General features: G+C 43.2%; 1 protein-coding gene across 1 annotated transcript in view; it reads right to left on the reverse strand.

Moving 5' to 3' along the window:
- Nucleotides 1-9,564: 9,564 nt before the first annotated feature.
- trit1 (tRNA isopentenyltransferase 1) overlaps nucleotides 9,565-26,561 on the reverse strand; it is a 47,250-nt gene continuing 30,253 nt past the window's right edge. The window contains exons 5-11 of the mRNA XM_027006334.2: nucleotides 25,461-25,591; nucleotides 25,244-25,355; nucleotides 19,972-20,084; nucleotides 18,950-19,027; nucleotides 12,410-12,519; nucleotides 10,017-10,134; nucleotides 9,565-9,904 (exon numbers count right to left, since the gene is read on the reverse strand). Of these exons, the coding sequence (XP_026862135.2) occupies nucleotides 9,717-9,904; nucleotides 10,017-10,134; nucleotides 12,410-12,519; nucleotides 18,950-19,027; nucleotides 19,972-20,084; nucleotides 25,244-25,355; nucleotides 25,461-25,591 (850 nt within the window). The 3' untranslated portion in view covers nucleotides 9,565-9,716. The remainder of the gene's footprint in view (nucleotides 9,905-10,016; nucleotides 10,135-12,409; nucleotides 12,520-18,949; nucleotides 19,028-19,971; nucleotides 20,085-25,243; nucleotides 25,356-25,460; nucleotides 25,592-26,561) is intronic.

Here is a 26,561-nt window from a genome sequence, read left to right on the forward strand (position 1 = left end):
TTGTTCAGTGAATCTGAATTGGGTGTTTTGTCTCTAAGAAACCATGCAGTTGGCTCAGACTATTGGACTTGCTTTAGTCATAGGTTCCAGATCTCTTATATTGGCAGAGTATGAGGAGGGCAGGTTGGTTGGGGGAGGGACGGGGGACTGTCCATTTGCTTGTTATTTTGTACATTTTGTGCAACAATAAACTTGTCATTTATTATGTTCAGTTTTGTTTGTGAACTTGAGTTCATTATTCTACATTAACTCAGAAATCCTTTTTCTCAGGTAACTCATGATAATGTGATATTACAGGATGAAACACAGGATTGCAGCAGTAGTGTCGCTGTCCATGGTACTGAGGCTAAAATCCTCTAGTTTGTAAAGCAAAGCTAAACCACAATGATTCATTTAATCTAAACAGCGAGGCTGTGGTTTGATTCAAATCAAACCACACATGTCCACTAACACTGGTGACACTCGACCAAATATTTCCCGTTCTGTGTCAGTCCACAGAGCAATTTAACCAGTCCCTGCAGATGTTTAAACAAATCAGAATTCCAATTCTACCTGTTCAATTTCAGAGTTGTGTGCATATAGTCTACTTCCTAACTATTTTTTACCAAAATTAGGGCAGCAACAACAACAAAAATCACACTTTCTAACCACTTTAATTGGCTGCATTTCTTTAAGACAATAAATTTTAAGTTTAAATCCTACAAAAACAATGGCAGGTTCTCATGACATTTGTTACCCATGAATGTGCAACCTTCAGTAATATTATGGCACAACATGACTCAACATTCTTCATATAAAAAAAAATGCAATAAGAGCAATAAATAATAAAAACATTTATCAATAGCGATATAATCCTATCCATGGAGACACAATGGGTGTTTTTGGCAGATATTCACACTAGGGGGCAGCACAGATTAAGAAAACACAAGAACACACATTCATAACCAAAACTGCATTTTTAAAATAACATTAACTTATTTTATGGTCCTCATTATCTATAAATTCAGTGCATCTAAAATAAATATGAAAAAAGTAATTTTACATTTGTGTCAGTGGCCAGCAAAATCTGATCCAAGGAATAGTTATTTGGGTTGGGAAATACCCCCATTGTATGTTCATGAATTTCACAGTAAACAAGGATACTGCCCCTAATGCTCTTCAGTGCAGAAACAGAACTTAAATCATGTTCACTCCTTTTGGTCATTTTTCACTTTTTATTATCAGAACTTGTCCAGACATGCCCAGCCTGTCCAGTTAAGATGAAAACAATACATTAGAGGGACGCAGAGCAGGCTATCTGCAGCTGCCCAGCGCAGCGGGTGAAGGGAGGGCGGACACGCTCACTCCCGACTCCTGTAGCAGTGAAGACTTACTTTCGGGTGTTTCCAGGTGATGTCAGAAGCAGGTGGGATGGTTACTAGGCACAGGGCCAAAGAAAACACACCAGCCGTTAGCACTTTCACTGAGAGGGGGAGTGAGAAAAGTGAGAGAAGGAACCACAGCAAAGGGTTAAGAGGAACTGAGAGGTGTTTACTTCAGCCCCACAGACAGTTTGAGGCTCATTTGCTTGCTAATCTGTTTTATGACAACATCGCAATGTTTTTGGAGCAGTTGGAAACAATGTGCATATTTCTTCTGCTTACCAGTAAAGAATAAGATCTCTATCAGTTCTCCGCAGCTCACTGACACCAGTATTACACCTTTGGCCACTCTGCCTCTATGGGCGCAGATAAACCATGGCATGTGAAAGCAACATTACTTCCCCTCAATCAACAAGTAAATTACAACTTCACTGTACCCAATCCCTATAAAATCTACACCCACACAGCACTCCAATAACGAGCAGGTGTGCTGAAATTAAAGTATATACTACTTTACCTGTATTTGGACTCTAAAGCTGAACACATTTTCTATTCGGGATGTTACTCTGAGACAGAACCTCAAGATAAAAAGATGCGTGTCAATGTGTCAAAAGAAAACATTTAAGATATAGTGTTAAGTAACTTCTTGCTTAGTTCATACATCCACGACATAAAAAAAGACATAAATTACAATTTACAAAAATAAATAAATAATATCATTTACAAATCACAGGCCCAAAAAAACAAACACATGAGAACAAGATCATAGTGTTTATAATAGAACAAAAATATTTTTGGCCAAAAGACCAAAGGCAGTGGAAATTTCAGTCCTATTAGAAAGTTCTTTATATGTTTAAGAAATCAGCTGTTGCCAATGTTCCAGTTATAGGACTTAGTTACATAATTATGGACACAACGCCAGACCATGTGCTTCCTATAACATACTTCAGACAGTACAGGGACTGTGAAAAACTAGCAATGAAAGAGTTAAAGCTGCAGCAGTCAGTTACTGGTCCCACCCGCCAAAGCAGCTTATTTACATGCAAGGCATTTGGCGGGAAATCGCTCTCCACTTTGCCTTTGTGCCAGAGCTCCTCCTCTGCGGCCGGACCCGATGGCGGGAAAGACAGCGCGCTAACCCTCTAAACTGCAGAGTGCGAGAGCACAGCACAGCCACTCCCCTCCTCCATCTCCCGCGGCGACCAGTGGTCAGCAGTCCACACCGTACCCAGGCAACCAGTGAAAACACTCAGGCGTGCCGGCATGAAAAAAGAAAGGCAAAAAAAATAGAAAAAACCACAACCCAAAAGCAAGCACTTGATTCAGGACAGAAATACTACTCCCGACACAATAAACAAAAATGTGAACACGGTAAATGGAGGTGAATAAACTGAGTGGCAGTAGGAAAGAGTTGAGCGGGGCAGTGGGGGTGGGGCCAGGGTTCACCAGGGTTTAAGTACAAGACTGCCAGGTCTCAGAGATAAATGCAAATGCACTCAGACGTTCTGAGAGGAAAACATCCAGGAGACCTCAGAAGAGAGCACAGCAGAGTAGTTTTCTGAGGTACAGGGTAAACACTTCAGTACATACAGAAATCCCATTCCCCCCCCCCCCCCTCCCCCAACACACACACTCTCAAAATAAGTACACAACACTCTCACCACATACAGACACTAAGGTCATACACCATAGTGACACTACATTCAGATAAATTAGAAAAGGACACCGTTCCTAGTGCAGAAATATTTGGGAAACATTTGACATTGTGGACATCCTAAATTGTGGGTACATATTTTTGTAATAAACATGTGTGAATAAACAATTCCTTTATTTAGGTATTAAAAGAACCTTTTTTTTTTTTTAAATTCACTTTGATATACATTTATTCAGGTGGTATTGCAAAACATCCTCTCTCATTTCCTCTGTACACACATGGAGCTACACACAAAACACACACCGGAAAGTAAATAGTCACTCCTTGTGTGTATTGTTGGTCTTTTCCTTATAATCCTGTGGTGATATGAAAGGAACGCTAGTCTTTACAGCGCACTATAAGGTGTGAGCAACTTTTCCTTTCTTTTCACTTCTTTAACTTCCTCAACTTGAATTATTCTTTCACACCAATTAGTTATTTCAATATATTATCAGCTCTTAATTTCCTTAACATTGCAAAGGTTCATTCATGTTTTACTACAGTACTGCTTTGGCAATACTGTAAATGAATATGGTAATGCCAATAAAAGCCTACTGAAGTTAACAGCTAGATTCCAGCTCCACAGGCATGTACCCCCGTCCCCGCCCCCGCCCCCCCACCCGCACACACACACTTCCTGTACCCCTTCAGACATCACAACTTCAACTTTTACTTAACAGAAAAGACATTTCATCAGACTTTAGACAGTCAGTTGCAGCGAGTTATGATACCCACAAGGTCAATAATGCCATTTTAACTGCAGTCTCGAGGCCTACCAGTTCCTGCAGCAGCTGAAGCCAGTGTCTGGAAGGTGGCCAACAGGATGAATGACATAAGCACACTGAGACGCATGAAGAGTGTGGTTAAATCCCAGGTCTAAAGCTCCGTGGCAGTGACTGGTTCCTTACAGCAGCCACATGCCTTGCCACTTCCTGTCCCAGGGGAAAGGGTTTAACGGGACGGCACGAAAACAGGAAGTCGAGGACGAGTGGAACAGCAACGGCAGGAAGAAAGAGGGAAAACACTAAGCGGAGGAGAAAACAGCAGCCCCTGTGTTGCATAAGCAGACAGGAAACGTGCAGGCCTGGGCCATTCTCTGCCCCATGCACGCCCGCCCGCATGCAGAGGAAAACACTGGACACACTACAAAAAACACATTTACCAAACACACACATCAACATACAGTTGACACTTTGATTGTCAATCATGCATATTCAGTTCATGTAGTTTGTGCGCGTGTGTGTGTGTGTGCGCGTGAAGTGTAAGAGAGAGAAAGTGCATTCCAAATGCATTAAGAAATCAAACTCAGTCTCTCTATGCACACCTCTGCTAGGAGTAATGTGTTTTTACACCTAGATATTTCCTTGCAAATTCTAAACATAAAAAGTAACCCAGAAGTCAGGGAGGTGTATAAATGTTGTAGTTACCAACAGCCTGTTAACACGATTGACCACAAAATTCCTGTGTGCATAAACCAATTTAATCTCCTATGCAGAACCGGTGGAGCCAGCTGGTTGACTTTGGTGAGCCTGCAGAGACAGTGTGAGCTTCTTCAATGCTGTGTTTCTGGGTCGGCTTCCTTGTCCTTGTCTGTGTGAGCAAGCAGCTCTCCTCCAGAGCCATATGCCCTGACATGCATGAACAGAGCATGGCCTCTGTGCTCTCAGCACTGCAGACTGAGCCTAAGACGTTTACCTGAGCTAATCCTAAAAGCACAAATGCAGGTGTGATCATGTGACAGGGTGGGGCTCCGACTGGAAACGTGATTTAATGGCGAATAGAGAGAACTGATCACAAATGAGACCTATGACCTTCCAATCTGTCACTCTGCCCCATATCATGGATTAGACAGCAGGAAGGAAGGTGTGCTCTTTTCCTGTCTGCACAGAAATGGCATGGCAATCTCTTGTGTTTCCACCCAGCTAGCAATGCAGAGTGAGACCAGTGTTATTGCCCGTTGACCAGGTGGCAGCCTCAGATGCATGCACATTAGAGAATCTGATACAGCCCCACCCTTTTATGTACCACCTGCAGTAGTACTCATGCCATGAGGCAAAGCAGAGGGAGAAAACAAAGGTAAAGGCCTTTTGGGGGGGCGGGTTGCTTCCAGCAGGTGTGGTTACATGATTGCACTACTGAACAGTTTCATAATACATTAGCCCTCCCCCGCAGGCATACAAAAACAGTAAAACACATTCAAATTAAATTAAATGCAATTTCTCATTCAACTGAGACAAAACACTAAAACACAAACAAACAACAGGGTGTGGTGGCAAGGTCAGTTAGTTGTTGGAGTGTGTGTCTAATCAGAGGAACATGAACAGGACTATACAGTTCGATGATTAGGGTATAGGGTATAAAACAAGACCACATCAGTGTAGGACCAGCCCAATGGAGCCTAAATGTGAGTCTGCTGTTCTTCTGCTACTGGACAGTAGCAGTCAGTCAGCACAGAGACAGAGAGGGACAGAGAGAAAGAAAGAGACAGAGAGATACAGAGACAGCCCAAGAGACAGGGAAAGAACACTACAGAGAGTGTGAGATAGAGGGAGGGAGAGAGCGCTCTCTCTCTAGGCAGGGCCGTGTAGGGGAGTAAAGCCGTGACAGCCCCGTTTCTCCACTGCCTTTATGTCCTCCACAGAGTGTACACTGTGACTTGCAAGGCTTTAAAATATGAAAGAAAGGGATGTCATATTATGTACATTATGATCTTGTTCAAGAAAATGAGAAAAAGAGAGGGGGGGGTGATTGAGAGAACACAAACGCACACAGGCAAGGGAGTGGAAGAAAATGCGGTGGTAATCTGAACACAAACACCAGTTACTAATGCACCGCTGGTAAATATTATTTCTGTGAGATGAACAAGCTCCTATCACAGCAGCCTTGTAGGTGTGAGACAGAGAGCGTTGGATAGTGAGGTCATGCCTGTGTTGCTAGGTGGACCCTCACTGCACAGTGTGCATGCATAGGAAACAGCTTCTCACTTGCTCCATATGTTGATATATACATCTGAGGAAGCCATTTTCAGTCTGTAAATTCAGATGCAAATGAGGCATTGTGCAGTGGCTTTTAAAAGAACTACTAGAAGAGACACTGTGGTAAAACCTAAACCTGAAAAAAATTCTGCCTGATTTGATCAACGTACAAATGAGGCAAGTGTTAGTCCCCACCTGCCTGTGCAACAGAGACAAAAATCCACAAACAGGTTATGAGAGAAAGCATATGCGGGAAAGAGAGAGAGAACATGGCACCAAAGACCGAAGGTTGAGCACAGGCACAGGAGCATGCGGGCTAACAGCCAACACAAACGGGACCACATCACCCAGCAGGCCTGCCAAACTCTATCAGCCTGGTCCATACCGCCCACACCCACACACACAGAGAGGAAAAGAGCTGGGTGTGGACAATGCCTGTACAGAGCAGTTTCCCCCGCTTTTGTAGTGACGGACAGGTCAGGCGTTTGTGTGGGTGCTGGCATGACGTCGCGGGCTGCATATGAGCTTGTGTGCGTGCCATGTTTGCTATGCTTTGCACACAACAGAGGCACATGGGATGGGACAGAGGGTAGAAATAGTATGGTGCAGGGGAAGGCAGCGGTGGCACTGAGAAGACACGCCCATGGATCACACCGCTGCTTCTGAGCAGGGAGTGGATGCACGTCACTGTGCATGACCCCACCCCCATGCCAGTCTGATGTCACACAATGACTATTTAAAGAGCTCAGCTATAATAGGTTTGGTTTGTGACTCTGCACTGTGCGGAGCTCCCCCCCCCGCCGCTTCTGCCAGGCTCACAAAACACTGCCCCTCGGAGCGACGCATGGACTCAGCTCAGCCTACACGGAACATCTGCATGGTTCAATGCTTGCGAAAAAAAAGGATGTCACAGAGCTCAGCCCTGAGAAGGCAAACACAGCTAGCCAGCATGTCCACACTTCACGGGTGTGAGTTGCAGCCACAGTCTGAACAAGGTCACAGAAGATAGCACCTCACAGCCCCTTGCAGATCAGCGAGTTTTTGCACCATCCAGTCATTCCGCTGATAATCACTTTCCCTGCCTGAAGAGTCCATGGTCCTGCTAGTGCCTGTTTCAGGGACAGCTGGAATTAAGCCCAGAACAGATTATCTACAATCATTTAAGGTTTAAATAAAGAAATGAAAAATAATGACAGTCATAATAGGAGTAATAATAACTCATAGCTTCTGTCATGACCCAATAAGATGCTGTCTGCATGTGCACAAACTGTTGCAGTGACTAAATGTACAAATATTATTCATCAAATTAATCACCAAATCAAATGATACCATTCACCCCTGGCTATCAAATCATCATACTAGTGCCCAATTTGAACACTAGTGTGTGTGCACTGAATTTGTTCCTATATCTAGGGAGGACTATCAGCCATTCTCTAGAAAGCCTCCTATCATTTTAGTTGGGAGGAAAAGATGTGTTCTAAACACCTTTATCAGACATGTAGCATCTACGTGTGTGATCGTGTTGCCATTGTCTAATTGTTGTGTTTTGCTGAAAAAGGGAAGCCTGCACTAGTGTTTGCATCTGCACTGGGGTTTAATATTTGGCTACGTCTGGCTACAGACTGTGAAGACTGTGTTTATTAGGCATGTTTGTCTCACCAGCTCCAGATGGCTACGTGTTTTGTCTAGCCGGATTAGGATTATGTGCCGATATGACATGCGAGTCTAAGACACATCCCACTGCCTCTCACAAACACAGGAGAGAGGCCTCGAGTTGATCAGGATTCAGTCACACTCACCCTTATGGACATTCCCACACCAACCCCACAGCAGATAAAAGTAGTAATATAAAGGCAAACATTACCACCTCGTAGCCTGTCAGCTCCTCTCACACGGAGGCTGCATTTGGACTTGACTCACTTATGGATTCACCTTTATTTTCATGTGTAAGGTCATGGAGCACAAAAATCTCCCTAACTTTTGAGCTCCATGCTGGAATGTTGAGCTGGGCCACACACTGACAGTGTGATCCCTCAGAGCCAACCTGCCCCACCCATGCTAACCACACATGCACATGGGCACAGAGATTACAGGCATCACCTTCTGTGTACATGCTTGAATCCACCACACGACCCACTTCGGGACTCTAAGGTACAGAGCAGAAAAGAGGTTTTACTGTTGTCTGCAGTGCCTGCATACATTAATGCAGTGAGGGGAGGGAGACGACAAAGAAATGGAAAGATTGGGTTTAGCTGAATTGCATATGACAACAATTGCCCAGTTTACCTCTTCCCCTCTCTCTCACACACACAGGTGGACACGTTTCTCTTTCCAAGAAGTTTTCTTGAAATAAACATAGAAGCCTGCCCATTTACAAAGCTAGTGCCACACCACAAATGCAGCTAGGGGCCAGGAACTCGCTTGCAGGGTTACTGCCAGGGATGTGTTTGCTAACAAAGATCTAAAACTGTGGCCCATTCAAGACAGATTTATGCAGAAATGGAACTGGCCATTTAGGCTTGTGACTGCCTTAACCAAACCTGACCCAGTTCTCTGTGGGTTAAATTATGCCATTAAAATACACTACAGACTTGCCCTGTGGTTTCTTATCAGTCACATGACAGCAGCAGTAAGACTGAACAAGTCAGCAAAAAAAAAAAAAAAAAAAAAGGTAGGGTAAGTAGTGTGCAGTTGCGCTTACAGATCTAACCTGGCCAATATGTACAGTATTAGGTAACCAAACGTCTGCACTACAGATCACTATGTTACATGCGACTGACAAAATGTACTGAGTTACGCCACTACATCTTAATGCTAACTGTTTCATATGACCTCACATGATAAACTGATGTTAAAGGAGAACAGCTATGATGGAAATTAGTATTTGGGAAGCCTGATCCCCAATATGCATGATAACAGTTGCCAGTGTGTAGGTCTGCTCACAGCACCTCTGTTGAATGATCTTTGCCCTGGACCATGCTCTATGCCCCAGTTTAGAATGTTCTCCATTCATAGGACACTTAGCTTACCTCTCTCAGTGACGTTTTCCTGCCATAGCATGCACCCAGTGAGACTAAAATAACACACGTAGAGGTCAAGGCATCCAGGCTCTTATCAGCAATATTACACACAGTATGGCAAACTAAAACAGCATAAAAGGTAGAGCACCCACTCATACACACAACAGTACAGGCAAGTAAAATTCCTTTAATAAAACATTTGTGTGTGTGTGTGTGTGTGTGTGTGTGTGTGTGTGTGTGTGTATATATATATATATACATATATATATATACACATATATATATATATATATATATATATATATATATATATATACTATATACACATACGTATATATATATATATATATATATATATATATATATATATATATATATATACACATATACACACATATATATATACACACATATACGTATATATATATATATATACACATATACGTATATATATATATATATATATATATATATATATATATATATATATATATATATATATATATATATACACACACAATGTTTTTTTTTTGTTTGTTTTTTTACACACACATATATATACATACTCATGCTTCCTGTTTCATTGGAGCTGAGAAATTAGTTCCAAACACTCCCATTTCGCCAAAAAACTTTTTTTTTTAAATGCCAGCATCCAAGCTCCAGCACCTCACAGGCGTTGCCTGTCACTGTCCTGCTTCTCTAGTGCCTCTGGCTCCAAGCAGACCATGTCAGAGTCAGGGACAAGAGTAGAGGGGCTTGCTTTGGTTAAAACACTCTGTTGTGGCAAGGAAGTCAGCCCCAGTGTCTGACGGCTCTTCCGCACGTGATGCAGGTGGTTTTTGGACCTGAGATGAGCTAAAGAGGAAAACAAAGGGCATTTTAGACCTCTAAAATCACTCACCTGTGAATGTGCAATGAGAGCAAAAGACTGGAGTTACAGTGGAAATAAACAGGCCAGAGAACGCACCTGTCCACTCCAGGTCACCGATGATTACTTTTTGACACAGTTCACACATGTGGTGACTGCGCTTGTTACGTGGATTCTCCCATTCAATTCTGATTGGATCAACAGGCGGCTGCTCTCCCTGGACAAATTAGCAGAAATAGAATCAAGTGTTAAGCATTCACACCGTGTGCATACAAAGGCAATTTAACCTGGCTGTGGGCCCAGGAGCTACAGCTGGTCAGGGTCCCCACAGGTGTAGTGTAAAAAAAAAAAATAATAATAATAAAAAAAATAAAATAAAATAAACAGTATAACACATGCAAAAAAACAAACATAACTAAGTTCCCTCTGGACTAATACAGACAGATTACTCAAACCTTAGTAAGAACAGAAAACAAACGATAGCCTAGAGATGGCAATCAGCAGCACCACTCACTAAATGCAGATTCAGTAAAATAATAAAAATCACCAAAAAAAAAAGTCTCATTTCACAACACATACAGCAACAATAAATTCTGCAGTTCTGTTCCAACATAGGCAAAATAAAGAAAAGGTTAACTTTGGAAGTTTCCAATAACATGCAACCAAGGATAAAGAACCATGCTCAGGGGACCAAGAGCGGCAACTCGGCAGCAGAGGGGCTCGAAACAGCAACCTGCCAAGCACCCTAACCACTGAGCCACCACTTCCCAAATTATGGTATACATGATATCTTGTCCAACTCTGTCCCCAGTCTGTCGATCTGAGCTGTGGAAAGCCTTGTGTAAACTAACTTTCCCCTTTCTTGACTCTGTATGTCAGCTTTGTAAGCATCAGATAGTGTTGGAAACGTATGTTTTCTTGTCATCTCAAGCTAGATGAACACATTAAGCTCTGAAATTGCTGAATCCCACATTACAAAGAAGAAATGTATACATTTGTTCATTTTCTTCAGTAGTGCCTTGGGCTGATTCTGTATAGTATATTTCTGGTGATGATCAGCTAAGATCATTCATTCCCAATAACGAATGTGAACTGTACATGGTCTCCACTGAGCAAAAAGGTTCTTCTCTCTAATGCACAAATGCAGACATTTATATGTGCTCCACATAATACGGGCATTATGCCAGCATTGACCTCTGCAGCTGTTAATATCTTTGTTCATCTTCTGTAAAGTGTTTAAAACTGTGTTACACAATTTTTCTCCAGTATGACTAGTAATGAAGAAAACCTTCTGGAAACGTTCTTCAATAAATCCCTCTAGAGAAGCGTACTTCAGTATAAATGTAAGGGGTTACATCAGCCATGGAGTCTACAGTAATTAAGTATTGTGATGTTTTTACTTGGCTTATGATTTTATGATTTTCACAAAGTACTTGTCTCATTAACCATAGAAATTACTGGAACAATACACACACGCAACCCCAGACTGGTTTTTGAGTTGGGTTTTCAATAGTTACACAAGAAGCACTCTGGTTGATGTGGGCAAGCATAGCATTCCTTTGCATTTCACAGCCTTAGTGCTCAGATATGCCAACATCTGCACGTTTCTAGTCACTGTAACCTTCACAAAATGGATTTGTACGTTCACCCATTCCCCAAATATCTTGCACACTGAACAGAAAAAAACTCCCTTGAGAGGGAGAGTGACACAGCAACTCTGATCTGACATTCACCGCTGCTTAATTTGTGACTGAAGAAAATCTTAAGGGAGGAAAACATTTTGTCTTTGATGCTTTGATGCACTCAGACGCAGATAATTCAGTATCTGTATTCTGATGAGATTTTGGTTCTTTTATGGCCCAGAAAGTATGAATGCAGTTGCCTGTCTTAGTTATGGACCAAGGTCCAAGAAAAAAGGCTCATTATTGCTATTGCCTGCACTGCAGCTGGGCTGCTCAACAGTTTGTGGCACAGATGCAACGCTGTCCTTAGCTGCCATGTTAACAGAAGATGTAGTGGACATGGCCTGGATGGACAGAAGCATCAATGTAGTAGTACTGGTCATATCCTCCCTCTCATCTACCAGCAATTTCGGGTCCTCTGAGCTAGCTGTCGTCACCATTATTATTTGACTCAATGCTACATCTTTGGTAGTGGGGCTAACAGGCCAGATATTTGACTTGACTCCTTAGATTGTGGTGGTAAATTTAAAAAATCTGTTATTTGGGGAAAAAATTCATATCAATTCATATCAATCATCTTAATCTGATGGATGGCAAATATGACTGGTACTTTAAAAGCCCAGACTAATAATGACATCTTCAGCACTGCCTCTTTTGCCCTGCAGATGATATCGATACAAGGAGCTGTCTGACAGGAAACCAGCAACTAACCTCCACAGGCTACTTCTGACGATATAGTCACATTACAAACCATTTTGATTTTGGGGAGGGAAGAGCAGGGTATAGCAAGATTGGATTTATAAATCAAACCTTCTGTAAGCAGTTTAGTATGTCCATGGCAGGACTGAGGACCGTTTGCTCCCAGCGGGACACATCCGTTACATCAAGGCCATAAACAGGTGGAACACTTCTCCCCGGCCCTAAAAAAACAACACAAATAGTACAGTCAGCTCCCACAACCAAAGCCCACAACACAATTACATTTTATCTGTTACAGTGCATTTACAAGTGGGAATATATGAAGGTGAGTACACAAAATCAGCATTGAATGGGCACAACTCTGAGCAGAGAAAAGCCAAATCAGGAAGAGTGGATCAGATCAGGGTAGAGAGCAGAGCGGGTCGGGGCAGAGAGCAGAGAAGAGGAGAGCAGGGTGCGGCTGAGCAGAGTAGGGTGGGGAAGAGCAAAACAAGATGAAGCAGAGTGCGAAGAGGGAGAGCTGAGCAGAGAGAATGTCATGCGGAGAAAAGAGAATGGAGACTTCACTTCAGCCAGGCGAAAAGGCAGACAGAAAACAGGCAGGCGCACACCAAGAAAAATACCTTCAAATAGCTATTTGGTGAGACCATGTGCTTAGACTACATCTTATCAGACTTGGACACAAGGTGAAATGCCTTGAACATTACAAATGCCTACAGCCAGTGTCACACACTGACTCCTTTGGTTTAAAGAAAGTGAAGAAAATCATTTAGACTTTCAAGAATCTGATGTACTTAACTTGGGTCTCAGCATGGGATGCAAAGCTGACTGAGTCCTCAAACAAATGATCTAATTGGTGTCTAAATGATCAAATAGGGCCTTTACATCTGATAGGAGCCGTACCACTCCTGGGTTAATCCTATTAGCTACAATGGTTCAATTATCCAAATCAATTACTGGGTAATCTACTCCAAACAGCATTAACCAATATAAGTCAGAAAGACCAAAAGGCAAGGTTTCAGCACCTCAACTCTTATGTTTACTGCCCCAGGGGCCATCTGGGCCTCAGCTAATTGGCAGTGTGTTGCACTATACAAAGCACCCACTTCATCCAAAATTACCCCGGTGGGTGGCCAACCTTCGGTCATCTTTGTGGGGGAAAAAAAAGCTGATTATATCAAATGGCTACATACCCTCTTAAGGAATAATGACTAATGCCTTTTAGGTTTATCTTTAGCACAGTCCAGTCAGTGAAATGCACTAAAGTCAATTCCAGTACTTTGCTCAAAAAGCTTAATTACTTCCTGAAAAACTGATAAATGCACAAGAAATCTGTGTTTTCCAGCAGGGTTTGCCTCCTCCACTGACTCCCATCATGACCAGAGTCAGGGACAGTGAAAGCAAGCCTTAAAGTACACTTGACTGTCAAATATATTCCAACTCCTTTGTTTATTTTCAGAGGAAATTCCCTTTACACCAGGTCAAATAACGGTCCTCAATGAGGCACCTTTCAGCGGGTATTTGGGCAGGTGCAGCAAACACGACCAGTAAAACAACATCACAACCCACACAACCTCTTATAGCAAGGCAGAAAAATGAAAAAAAAAAAAGGATAACACCCATATCAAACATCAGCAAACATGATCTATTCCACCTGATGGTCATAATCAACCACAGCAAGAGAGGCTATGAGAGCGTGGGAGGAGCCCCAGAGCCTGACCCCCTCGAGTAACCCTAGCCCCTCAGTGTCAAAGGGAGAGGATCTCGCCACAGCCAAGCACCCTCCAACCATCAGGAGGGGATTTTTACACATTCCTCAGGTCTGAACTCTGTGAAGCCGGAAGGGAACAGAGCATGTCTCAGCAGGGCAAAGGCTATTTTTTTTTATACAAACTTCAGTAAATGCGCATAACAAAAACGTTTATATGCAAATAAACATTCAAATTTAAACAAATATCCCTGCTTGTGGCAACCTACTGAAAGGTTTGCTCAATGCTTATATCACTAAAAAAATAATAAGCGTCTAAGGTAGTGCCCTCATGCCTTATGCAAAAATATCTTACTTTTATTAGCTGTTTACAACTAGTGTATATATAGATAACATATCAATATGAAATAGTAAAAAACACAATACTTCCTCATCAGTAATCTAAATCACCTCAAAAGTACTCTGTGTACAAGGCAATATGATAAGAAATAACTGTCCAACAACATCCAAAGGTAAAAGCTCTTTTAGTGAACTGGACAACTTAAACTGGTTATAATGTACATACACACACACACACAGACACCAGGTTCTCCAGGTATTTTCTCCACTCTTCTCCACACCCACAGCCTGTGTGGAAGGAGTATACCTCAGCCTCCACCACACGCTGCCACCCGCCGGCTGCTGTCGGCGCCCTTAATCACAGTTGGAGTTTCTCTCCCCCGCCTGCTGTCCCTTTGTCCTCTGTTATGTTCCAACGACAAGAGCGACAGCAGGTAGGCCAGCGCCGGAGCACCTGGCTTACCTGAGCCATGCGGCAGGCAGAGAAGGCATGCCTGCCTCTGTTCAGCTTCTCCCCTCTCCAGGCCCAGGGGACAGAGGGCTCAGGGAAGCGACTCTCACGTGGGGGATGACAGGTGCTGGACGGACGGAGCCCCTGCTTTTAACCTCCAATCTGGGTAAAATCTAAGTCAAATAATCCTGCCAGACCTGGGGGGCCAGCAGCGCAGGGCAGGCTTTCTAATCGCAGGGCTCTCGAGTGTCATGCATGGCATACTCTTCCTGCAGCATGACTGAGCTAATGATAGACAGGGAAAGGGCCATCAGAGGGCATTCCACAACATCACACCTGTGCTGCCAAGATCAGCGGTCCAGGAGGAGAGCACAGCGCACCTTTCTCTGACTCACAGCTATAGCTACAGGACTTTGCTCCTCAGTATGATAAAGCCTCAGTCATTTGTGTGTGTGAGACCCTGTTTGTGTTTGTGTGTGACGGGCATGTGTGGTGTTAAAAAGTGCAAGGGGTAATGAAATAGCCTTGCATTTCATCTGTCTGTTATCAAAACATCACCTTGGCAAATGGCCTTACTAAATGAAAGTTGAAAGTTTATCTTAAACGGCACACGCACACACACACACTTGCATGCAGACACAGGGCACACAATAACACTCCGACATGACAATAACACACACACACACACACACACACAAGATGACAGCTGACAGGCTTAAACAGTGAGTACATGTGTATGGGATAGCTTCTGTAACAGAGGGAGAGAGACAGAAGTAGCTGTGCATCATGTAAGGGGACACTTTTCAGCGTCGCACCTGTTGCACATGCTGCTCGGGTTTCCCGTGCTGCTGACAAAAGGCAAAGAGCTGTTACTTAATGCTCACATGGGCACCACACAGATGCCTTATGCTTCCTTAGAATGGACTCAAACCATCTCCTTTCAGTAAGCACTCATACACAAGCACACACCACTGCACAGTATCTCAGTCAGAGAAAAAAGCAAGTGTGATCATCCACAATAGGCCAATTAAGTTCAGTAACTTGTGGGCTACTCCCCAGAGCACGTGCATCTCACACACACACACACACACACACACACACACACACACACACACACACACACACACACACACACACACACACACACACACACACACACACACACACACACACACACACACACACACACACCTCTGTGGGTAGCTTTCTGTGCCAAGCCACTATGAGCTCAGTCTGGACCAGGCCTCATCATTCAAAACACTCGCCTGTCTAATTCAATAATACAGCCCAATATACATCCAACAATGGTCTGTGTTTTTCAGCTGGGTTTGCCTCCTCCAATGACTCAAATCGGGGGGGACTGATTTACACATCCTTGGCCAAATAAATGAAACAGTGTGTTCACTGATCCATTATAAAACAGTGTCTGATTAGAGACACAGTTTTAAAAGACACTACTAACACAGAAACTTTGTTTCCTATAGACACATATCAAAATAGAAAATAGAAAAAATAAATGAATAGCCACTAAAAATAAATGCAGCCACTACTCTTACAATCACCAACTCAAAACATACATACTTCCACAAAATTGTCCAAGAATAGAGGGCAGTACTTATAGTGTAAAAACAAATCATTGAAAAATATTAAGTTTCATTTTTCAAAAGGCACAAGTGTCAAAACACTTTCAACATGTTTTGCCAATAGAAAAGGGAAATTAGTCCAACCCGAAAAGTAAATTAAAGATTTACTCTGCAAGAACAAGCAACTGTATTAGCCATGCTTCAGTTTCATTGCCGGATCTTTTAAGTGTACATATTGTACAGAAGTGTACACAAAACTCAATAAAAGACCGCAAGCACTACCTTCAAAAGCTCTGAGCAAAGGTGTAAAATTACTTGAGCCTTATGTGCTGACGGCTGGGTCTTTGGAGTGTCTAGTTAAAGAGTGGCTTGGATGTTTTTTTGCTTGGACTCTAGTATTTCATACTATATAACCAAACTTACAACAACCACATACACATATATATAAAGAATTTGGGAAATTATACAAGGTCCAGATTCACATTCTTACAGCAAGAAAAAGTTTGATGTTACTATGACTATTATCTGCTCGTTAGTGATGCTCGCCATAGGTTTGGCCCATGACTTCAGCAGCCCATATCCCAAGAGGCTCAGATCCACAACTGGTTTCCAGGCAGTCAGCTAATGCTGACTGGATTAGAGTGGTCATCTGAGGGAGTGGGGGAGGGAATCAGGGCTAAACCATGAAAACAACCCACAAGGGAGTCCAACAAAAGCAATGTAAATACAGCAAGTGGCCTAGTGGCGTGTGCAGTTGCAACAGCATGGGCCAAGCACATGGGTGTAGGAGAGTGGGTCAGTGCTGAGAGGTGGTGGAGGAGCCCACGGGCTTAAGCGCAGCTCAATGAGCAGCTGAAGGAGGCGCAGGAGGCCAGAGAGCATTACCCTCATAGAACAGCGTGATGTAATTAGAATGAAGAAGCATTTGGTAGAGCGATGCGTAGGGCAGACCCTTCTTTAGGCCCTGACAGGCAGCTAATGTAACACATGGTTCACATGCACAGGGGGTGCGAGGATGTGTCAGTCAACCTTTGTAGTCAGTTCCAAGGGCTGTAGGCAAGTCCAAAAACTAACAAATAAAAACAATGAAAGTTAAACATAGTTTTAAAAGAAAAACACAATGCACCTTCACAATCAAAACAGTGGTGGTGCAAGTCCCTATACATTCAACAAGCACATTTTACTCTTCGTCCTTGACTAGAGCCCTCAGCCTCCATGCCTTTCACCTCTAAAGCAGTCTCCCACACCTCTGCAAGCCCTCAGGTCCCCCACAGAAGACCTTATGGCAGGCCCAGAGGCTGGCAAGGAGCAGGGCCCATATGGCAGGAGACAGACACTCACTTAATCAGATTTAGCCACCGTTTCCACCCCATCCCTTTAAGCTCTAACCAGATTTCTCACCAAGCCTTCACCCCTCTCTCTTCTGCTTTGCTCCATGCTGTGCTAAGGCAGGCAGAGCCTGCAAGCCATGCATGGGGAAACAATGAAACCTGATCGGGGGGGGTCTCGCGACATAAATGAGGCACTGGAGGAAATCCGAGCCCCACTCAGTCTATTGTGGAAGAGGGGTAAGTAGAGGAGGTGTCTGTGTGGGAGGAGGGCCAACGTGCAGTCAACGAGGAGGAAGGGGCCAGGATCAAAGGAGGTCCCACAGGATGGTGAGCCATTACAGGAAGAATGTGAACAGCGTGGAAAGGCTAGATGGACGGATGGATGCATACATGGCGGGAGGGGTAGGAGGAAATGCGCGAGGGCAGAACTCAAGTTCACGGGGAAAACCGAGCCCCAAGCGTATCTGGTTACAGAGCGTCCTTAAGGCTTTTTTCCTCCTCCCTGCTTTATTTGAATGCGGAAACAGGGCTTGAGCGCAGGCCTTGAGTGCAACTGTTCCTTCTTAACAGCTGCTTTGCTCTTTTACCCAGGCAGAATTCAGGCATGGTGCCTGCAGCCCGGAGGTGCCAGAGAGCATCCCAAGCGGAGCCTATGCGGGGTAGTTTTTCCTGCCTTGTTTGTGTGTTTAATGGCCTGTGCGAATCCCATCTCGTTAAAGGCAGCTGTGATTGCCTGGCCAACAGACCATGCTGAGAGTGGAGGAACACAGGAACACACACACAGTCTCTGCTAAGAGTTCAAAAATACACATCAAGTGCATTCGATCATCTGAGATGTGCATGTACTGTGTGCTGATCCATTCAGCAGAGTGGCTCATAGAGCAGACAGCCATATGGAGAGGAACTGACAGGTCTTTTCCCCAGGCAGCAAGGCTTTTTCCGGAAGCCTGCATTTAGCAACTGCTGGCCCTGTTGTTTGCAGAATAGTCCAGTGACACAGAAACTTGTGAGTGTGTTATGTTACCCTGAGCAGCAGCCATAAATCTACCACACACGCGTGCACACACATACGTATGCACATGCGCATACACCGATAAATATTAAAATATAGAAAAAAGTAAGGAAGAGGAGCATAGATGGTAGAAGCCGAACCAGACACACTAGAGTTGAGAATTTCTCTGCCTGAGGATATAGAAGAGATAAGGAAGAGCTGGCATTGTGGAGGGAACAGACTCTTACTTTTCAGGAAGCGGTTACACACCCACTTGTTCTGCTTTCGAGCGTAGCGCCGTGCTGCCTGCTTCAGGGCCTCGATACCTGACAGAGGAAGATCGAGACACACAATTTGCAAATCTAGCAATGCCAAAAACTTTTCCCCCCTCATTTTTGTAGAAATGGCACTGTCAGCTTTCTCCACATAACTCAGTAAACCTTTCTTCCCAGCTTCTCTCCATCACATCCTTCAATGGGTTTAGAAATTGACTGATTACTGCTATATAAGCATGGTTAAGGATGTGAACCTCAAGCTTCAGTGGCCTACAAAAACATAGTGGCAGTTGCAAGGGAAAGTCAACAGAAATCAAACCAAGATGAGATCAGTGTTATCATCTGTTATCCCCATTGAAAAAAGGGCTTGACCATTACAACACAGGAGATGAGCGTAGCTTCTTAGATCTACATGGTGAGTGAGTGAGTGGATAAAAGAGAGAGTGAGAAAGTGTGAGTGGAGTATGAATGAGATTGAGAGAGGGGGACGGTGAATGAGAGAGTGAAAGATGAAGAGTAAAATGCTATAATAAATTGATGAGTGTGAGAGTGATTTAACCACATGAATTATGATCTTTTATAAGTTTAAAAAAATGGTTTTCCTTCCTCTTAGTGTTATTATTTTAATTGCTTCTTTCCCAAAACATTCAGTACATCCCTTTACTGCACATGGTGTGAAATTCAGCCAGTTAGAAAGTAAGGAATCATCTTTGAGGCTAATATCGAGCGAAACCCATCCCACAGATCAGACAACCCTGACAAAGATCAGATGTATTACAGAGCGGCAGCCGAACAGCAGGGCTTTCAGAAATGTTCAACTGCAAAAAAAGCATCAAGAACACCTCCATCTTTCACCAGCTTGTTGGCAAAAGTTTGAAGCAAAAGGCAAAAGGTGTTGGGTTTCTCCGTCACAGCCGTAGAAGTGTGACCTCTCAAAGTGTACAAGGAGGACAGCAGCTAGCAGTGCAAGACCCGCTCAGTGATTGGCATCTCACCTTTCTTCTTCTGCCTCTCGCGCACTTCCTCGCTGACGTCTCCACCAGCAGTGAGATACTCGTGAAATTCTTTAAGCCCAATGGACTGGAAGATGCCATGCTGGTAGTCCTGACTGCAACACAGATTAGAACAAGCATCTGAAACTGGCAGACTAGTTGAATCTATGACACTTCAAGATAAGAAGGATTTTGAGATACCTGCTATTGCCTGGAAATCCAGATAGTGTGCTGCATTGGTACTTATTTCATTTTGCGATACCTCATCATATTGATGGTTTTCAACACACCCCCACATGCAACACACTGACAATGCGTCAGTTCAAGTAACCCACCTGCCCTCAGACAAGAGAGCAGCAACCAGCCCAATGGCAGAATGCAGACAGGGAGTGGTCAAGATGACAAAGGCAGTAAAGACTTGTGCGTGTGTGTACATGCACAAAAGCCAGTCGGAGAGAAAGACAGGAGAGGAGAGTGAAGTGTGACCTTCCTGCTCTGTGATGGCACCACAAGTGGAAGGAGAGACGAGTGGAGGAAGCAAGGCAGACAAAGGCAGAGCGAAGAGACGGGTAAACGAGAAAGCTTGGAGGAGGAGACAGCCAGCGGGGGGGGGGGGGGGGGGGGGGGGGGGGGGTGGGGGGGGGGGGGGGGGGGTTGGGGGCTGGGTGGCCAGTTCAGGGAGGTGTGGCCAACCACTGCTGCTAGTCCAAGCAGAGACAGTAGCCAAGTGTAGGGTGGAGGGGTGGGCAGGCTGGGGGGGGGGTCTCAATTGTCGCGACAGAACTCCGGGCAGCCAGCCAGCAGCACATCAATTCTCCGCAACCCCACCCATCTCAGGCGGAGCCCAGAGAGCGCTGTGTCATCAACATCCGCCAGCCCTGCATCCCCAGGACACGCATGCATTCCGCACTGCGGCCAATCAGCCAATATCAATGCACAAGCAGCAAATGGCAGCACAGACTAAAAAAAAAAATCAATAATCAACACTGATAAGTAAGGGCAACTGTGTGCATTTCACTGCAGGCCCTCTAATAATGTCTAGCAGTGAACAAACTTCACAAAGAAACAACCCAATACACTCCTGCAGAGAAGGCAACAGCAAAGCTAGCAGCTTTAGACCGGCATACTCCTAGTGATCAGCATAACTGATTCAGTCATTCATCCTCAACAAATTTTCTTTTCTGTCTGTCTCTGTCAGTCTTTCTCTCTCTCCCTCTCTTTTTGTCTGTCCCTCCATCTTTCTCTCCACAACCTCAGCCTAACAACCCAGACAACACTCAATCACTGTTAGGCCGACTTGTGAGTAAAGACATCGACCCATTCCCCTTCAGACACCCCAAAACTATTCCAAAACAAAAGCAGTATTCTTTACTTTTTTCACTTTTCAGGACTATAATCCTCCACCACCTCAACCAAGTGAAAATGTCTTGTTCATGGAAGATGAGGTGAGAGATTGCTCCACCCCAAACAGCTTTTTATGTTTCCAGTGCTGCTCTTCCATTTTCAGCTGATTGGCCTTCTATCAGAAGCTGTGAAACCAGTCACTGACTCAGCTCCTCTATAGCATGCCATCAAATCTATAACCATGAGGAAAGATTACACCAGAGATTACAACAGAGGTTACAACAGAGGCCTGAAACCACCATACCGTTGACAGCAGCATCTCTCTGAAAAAAAATCTAGTAATTTGAGCCTTCAGTCTGCAGAAACACTTTTTTAATATTTCCTCATAAAACAAAAAATACAAAGACTTATTAGCACCTTAAGTGATTAAATCTGACTGGAAAATACACACACACACACACGTAAAGAAATTTAAACAACACAAAATGCCAAAAACATATGTCCCATTTCTGTCAGTTAATAAAGCCTTTTTAAATTTTTTTTTATACAGGAGGTTATGCTTCCACCAGCTTTTGGTGAATGTATCGTAAGGTGGATGGGCATGCTCTTCTTCAGAACCTCCATGTACCTGACCCCATTACCAGCACTACGTTTCACACACTCTGTATACCATTGCTGAGTCCAGCTGCCAAAGAAGGGTTTCCCCCTGTGTTTTAGAGGCCAGGCTGCCTGGAAGGCTTATTTCATTCACCTGCATGAGCATACACAAGGGAAGAATGAATGAATGCAGTACTTCAATACATGGCAAATTAATTCAATGCTTTTGAGTTTTTTTGGACCAAAAAAATGACATTTTATTTTAAGGATATGTGCATTAAGTAAAATTATAGCTTGCATAAGCCTAATAGTTTGCCAGTACCAAGACATCTGTATTGCTGTGAACAAGCTGCATAGTCTGACATTAAAAATCACTGAGCAACATTAAGAAGGAGGAAAAAGAGAACAAAAAAATATTAGTCAGTTGATACTAGTGATGGAAAATGACAGTTCCTCCATTTGTAATGTCAGCAGGAGCAATGACAGAAACGGCAGTGAAAAATCGAAAAACCATCAGAAGGCAGCTCCAGTAACACTGCACACTGCCATCTCAGCAAAGGCAGGCCAGCCTGTTATTTGTGTGCATTCTGTTGTGCATGTTACACAATCACTAAAGTGGTAAAATTTAAAGTAACAGTAAACACTTAATTGCATGCCGCAGAACATGTAGAAAGATAAGTAGATTTATATCATTGCTGGTATAAAAGATCAACCTAGATAAAAGCCATATATGTAAATTGTAATACGTTTTTTAATTGAAACACTAGCTGGAGCTGTTAATAACTGAAAACACTTTAGTTTAATCTCTCAAAATCTGGATAAAACTCTCTACAGAACATCTGCTGTCACTTTCTGATGGAACAGCACTGGCTTTCCACACAGAACTGCAACATTCTGATGAGGAACTTCTCCGGGAATACCACACTGCCAGCAAGCACAAGCAGGGAACCTAACACAAAAGTATCCCAACTTTGGGGAGGCGAGCACACCTCGGGCCCTCGTTCACCACATGAGACACTGATACTGGGGTAGATGCCCTTCAAACACACAGTGATGAAGGAAAAAGTGAATAGACCTTTTAACTACTAAAAATAAACTACAGCCTCACCTTGGCCTTCCGTTTCATCGAGCCACGGCCAGCACCATAGCGACTGACCCTGCCCTCGATGCCTCTGCCTTCACCCAGACACACCAAACCCACCAATCAGACAACAGGAGACAGAGGCTAATATGTAAACAATATTTAATGAAATTTTAAAAAACACTGATATAACTGTAAACCTCAGAGCCTATGTGGACTTAACAGACTGGTTTAACAGTGCTTGTAAAAACACTAGTGAAATCACAAATAAGGTAACATCATACAGTAGTTTCTGCATTCTCATCAAAACTATTGTTAAATACAACAGTGAAAACTTGTGGTTCACAAAAGAACTGAGTGCCCTACAGATGCCTGAAGAATCTAAATCTGGGACTGGGAAAGTACAAATGAGACAGAAGCCAGTTCAACTCTGCAATAAGATCAGCTAAAAGGAATCAGAATGACAAACTGGAACAAACATCTGCTAACAAAAGACTGCTTGTCAGTGTGTAAAGCTGGAAACAAGTACAAAACTAACCCTAATGCTATGAACACACCTTGATTGGTCTCCCTCAACAAATTTGACACACAATAGACTTCCAACGGTCAACTCAACAGCAACCTAACGCAGCAACTTCAGTCAGCAACTTCACGCCCTCAAGAAAGATTAATGTCCCCCACTCTACTGCAGAGCCACACCCAACCCCACTGAAAAACCAAATACTTCCTCCATGCCTCCATCACAGCCTTCTAATCAGCAAACAAGATGTGCTAGGGCTATTCAAGACTGTAAAAAAAGGCAGATAGACCAGGCTGTGGAACTCTATACATGCTAAAACACTGTGGTTGGAAGCCAATCCCAGTCATCACAAGAGCACCTCAAATAATTACTGTCCTGGTGCCCAGGGGAAGAAATGTGTTATTGTTCCTGTACTAAAAAGGACAAAATGGCCTCTCAGTGACTAAGGTGCTATTGTCCTACTTACATCTGAGTGATCAAAACATCTCAAAAGGCACTCACCTTCCTTAACACTGCTACTCAGTCCCTTTGCAGTTAGAACAGAGTCAACGGATCCGTGGATGATTGTGTGAATATGAGCAAAAGCTCCATACTGGCTTATGTTTGTGGACTTAACCACAGCAGACAACCCAATCACACTCAGAACTGAAAGTATATCAGCCCATTTGCAAACAGATCTACAGACCTGTTTCCTGAAAATCAGGACCAGCATGTTCAAGTGGGTACCCATTTCTCAACTGGTGAAAATATCAGTACAGGCACACTACACGGATCTATGCTCTTTCTTTTGCTCCATTATCTGTACATCTGTGACTGAACTGCCTCAGCAGAATCCTCAGCAGCACATGCTGATTATTTCTGGAGCTAAATAAACTTAGCTTCACAGAAGCATCACTGAATGGGTGATTGCTTCTCTTGTCCACAAACCAAGAGTAGTGCATTACTGTATGAGCCAAGTCACACAACCCTGGAACAAGGAATATGCCCACCAAGACTCCTATGGATCCCTGAAGTAAGCAGTCAGATTCTCTCAAGTGTCATATCAGTTCTCCTATGCACAACGTCCCACTGTTCTCTTATCACTGTTGTTGGCCCTCACACCTCTTGTGCTACAGAAGTATCTCATCGTACATGTTTACACAGCTGTACTCTTCACTCTGCAATGTTACACAAATGATGGGTGAAATAAGTGCTCTACAGGTTGTTTGCCCCCGTGTCCTATGAATTTGTCTACAGTTACATACGTTAGTAAAGTCAGTGCACCTTTGGCACCTGTTAGTGTTATATTTTGTTTTGAGCCATTTCCAAATTCCTGTACTTGATATATATAGGAAAACAACAGGATTCTTATTCAAGCTTCTTGAGATGTTTTCCATTCAATCAGGTTTAATCACACAAAACAAAGAGAATATTGATGGATTCCTACAGAGGTTTCTGATATCCTTTTAGGAGTGAGTAACTTAAGTACACTTTGATGTCCCTCCTTGCCTACAGTCTACAGGAACACAAAGTCCTAGCAACATGCAGAAACATGTTAAACATTCCAACTCCAGAAAACAGGTTTTGCCTGTTACAAATCCCATATAGCAATTCACTGCCTCTTAATAAATACAGAGAATATTTGGTTAGGAGAAAACTACGTTCATCTCATAGATAACTGCATCTGTGCTGAAGTGGTTTAATTACATAAAATACATTTATTACATCCAAACAGGTAAACTGGAAATATTCACCTGTTATCCTGGATTTTTTTTTCATTGAAACGCTTGTGAAAATCTTTCAGCTCATCAATCAGGCCTGAAGACAACATCTTATCCACACGCTTGTCCAGCCTCTCATCCAAAGCTACAAGGGGAGGATTGATACAGAAAAAAATAAATGGAAAATTAGAAGCAGTCATCATCATCCAGAGCTCTGGGTAATTCACATAGGCTGGAGGATCGGTCATACCATCCATATTGGAGTGAAGCCAGAAGATGCAGGGCTCAGAGAAACGCAGATCATCTCCACCATCATGCCCTTTCTGCTCCTCTAAAATACGACTGTGTGGAACTCCTGTCTGCTGGTACACCTGAAGACTCCTGTCAATCCAGTTATTGACTGTTAACCGCAATCAACTGCATTTGGTATTTGTGTGGCTATGGCTCTAATAAAAATCTGACAGGTTTATACAAAAAAGAAAGAGAGATAAGCAGACTTGAAGATGCATTTTATGTGTTTAAATACCATTCAGAAACAATTACACATTCCATTCTTAAACTCTAACAGTCATGAACTCTTGATGGTAAAATTTAAAAATCTGCGGTTTTTTTTCCTCCCTCTCTCTAGTATTGCACATGTAAGCATCACCTGGATTGACTATAAGAAAGTATATGACTCAGATACTTGAATGCCTAGTTCTGTATAAAAATAAATAAATAAATAAATAATAAAAATCAATAAAATCAAAGGATGTTCATCCAGATTTACAAGAATATCACTGGAATCTGGGCTGTAAAACCGTGGTTGGCTGAGACAAAGTGATCAGGAAAGCGGGAACTGAACTATGACAAGGCCCTATAACAGACCCGGAGGACATCTACAGATGCCTTTAGATCCTCCAATAATACAGGAAACATAAGGCAGAAACAAGAACGATATTAACATTCATCTACTTCCATAGGGTAAGGCAGGTACTCAAAAGTCATGTGAATGGAAATAAGATCATCAAAGCCATAAATACATATAACCTAACAGACATCAGGTGCCCAAGAGGCATAACATGCTGGCCAAGAAAAGAACTGGAATCTGCCAATGTCAAGACCAGAAATCTCCTCACAACACATGGGGCACTCCATATCAGAGCCAACATCCCAAGGCTGCAAGACCTACTGACCAGGGAGAGACACGAAACCTCATGAATACATTTACGGCATTTAGCTGACACTTTTATTCAAAGTGAAACTCGCATATTATATAGATTCACTACATGCAGAGTGATCCATTTCAAGCATTTATTTAATTTAATGTTGATGCTTATGGTCTACAGCCAATGAAAACCCAAAAGTCAAA

This window comes from Electrophorus electricus, chromosome 8 (genome assembly GCF_013358815.1).
Source record: "Electrophorus electricus isolate fEleEle1 chromosome 8, fEleEle1.pri, whole genome shotgun sequence".
Lineage (NCBI taxonomy): Eukaryota > Metazoa > Chordata > Actinopteri > Gymnotiformes > Gymnotidae > Electrophorus > Electrophorus electricus.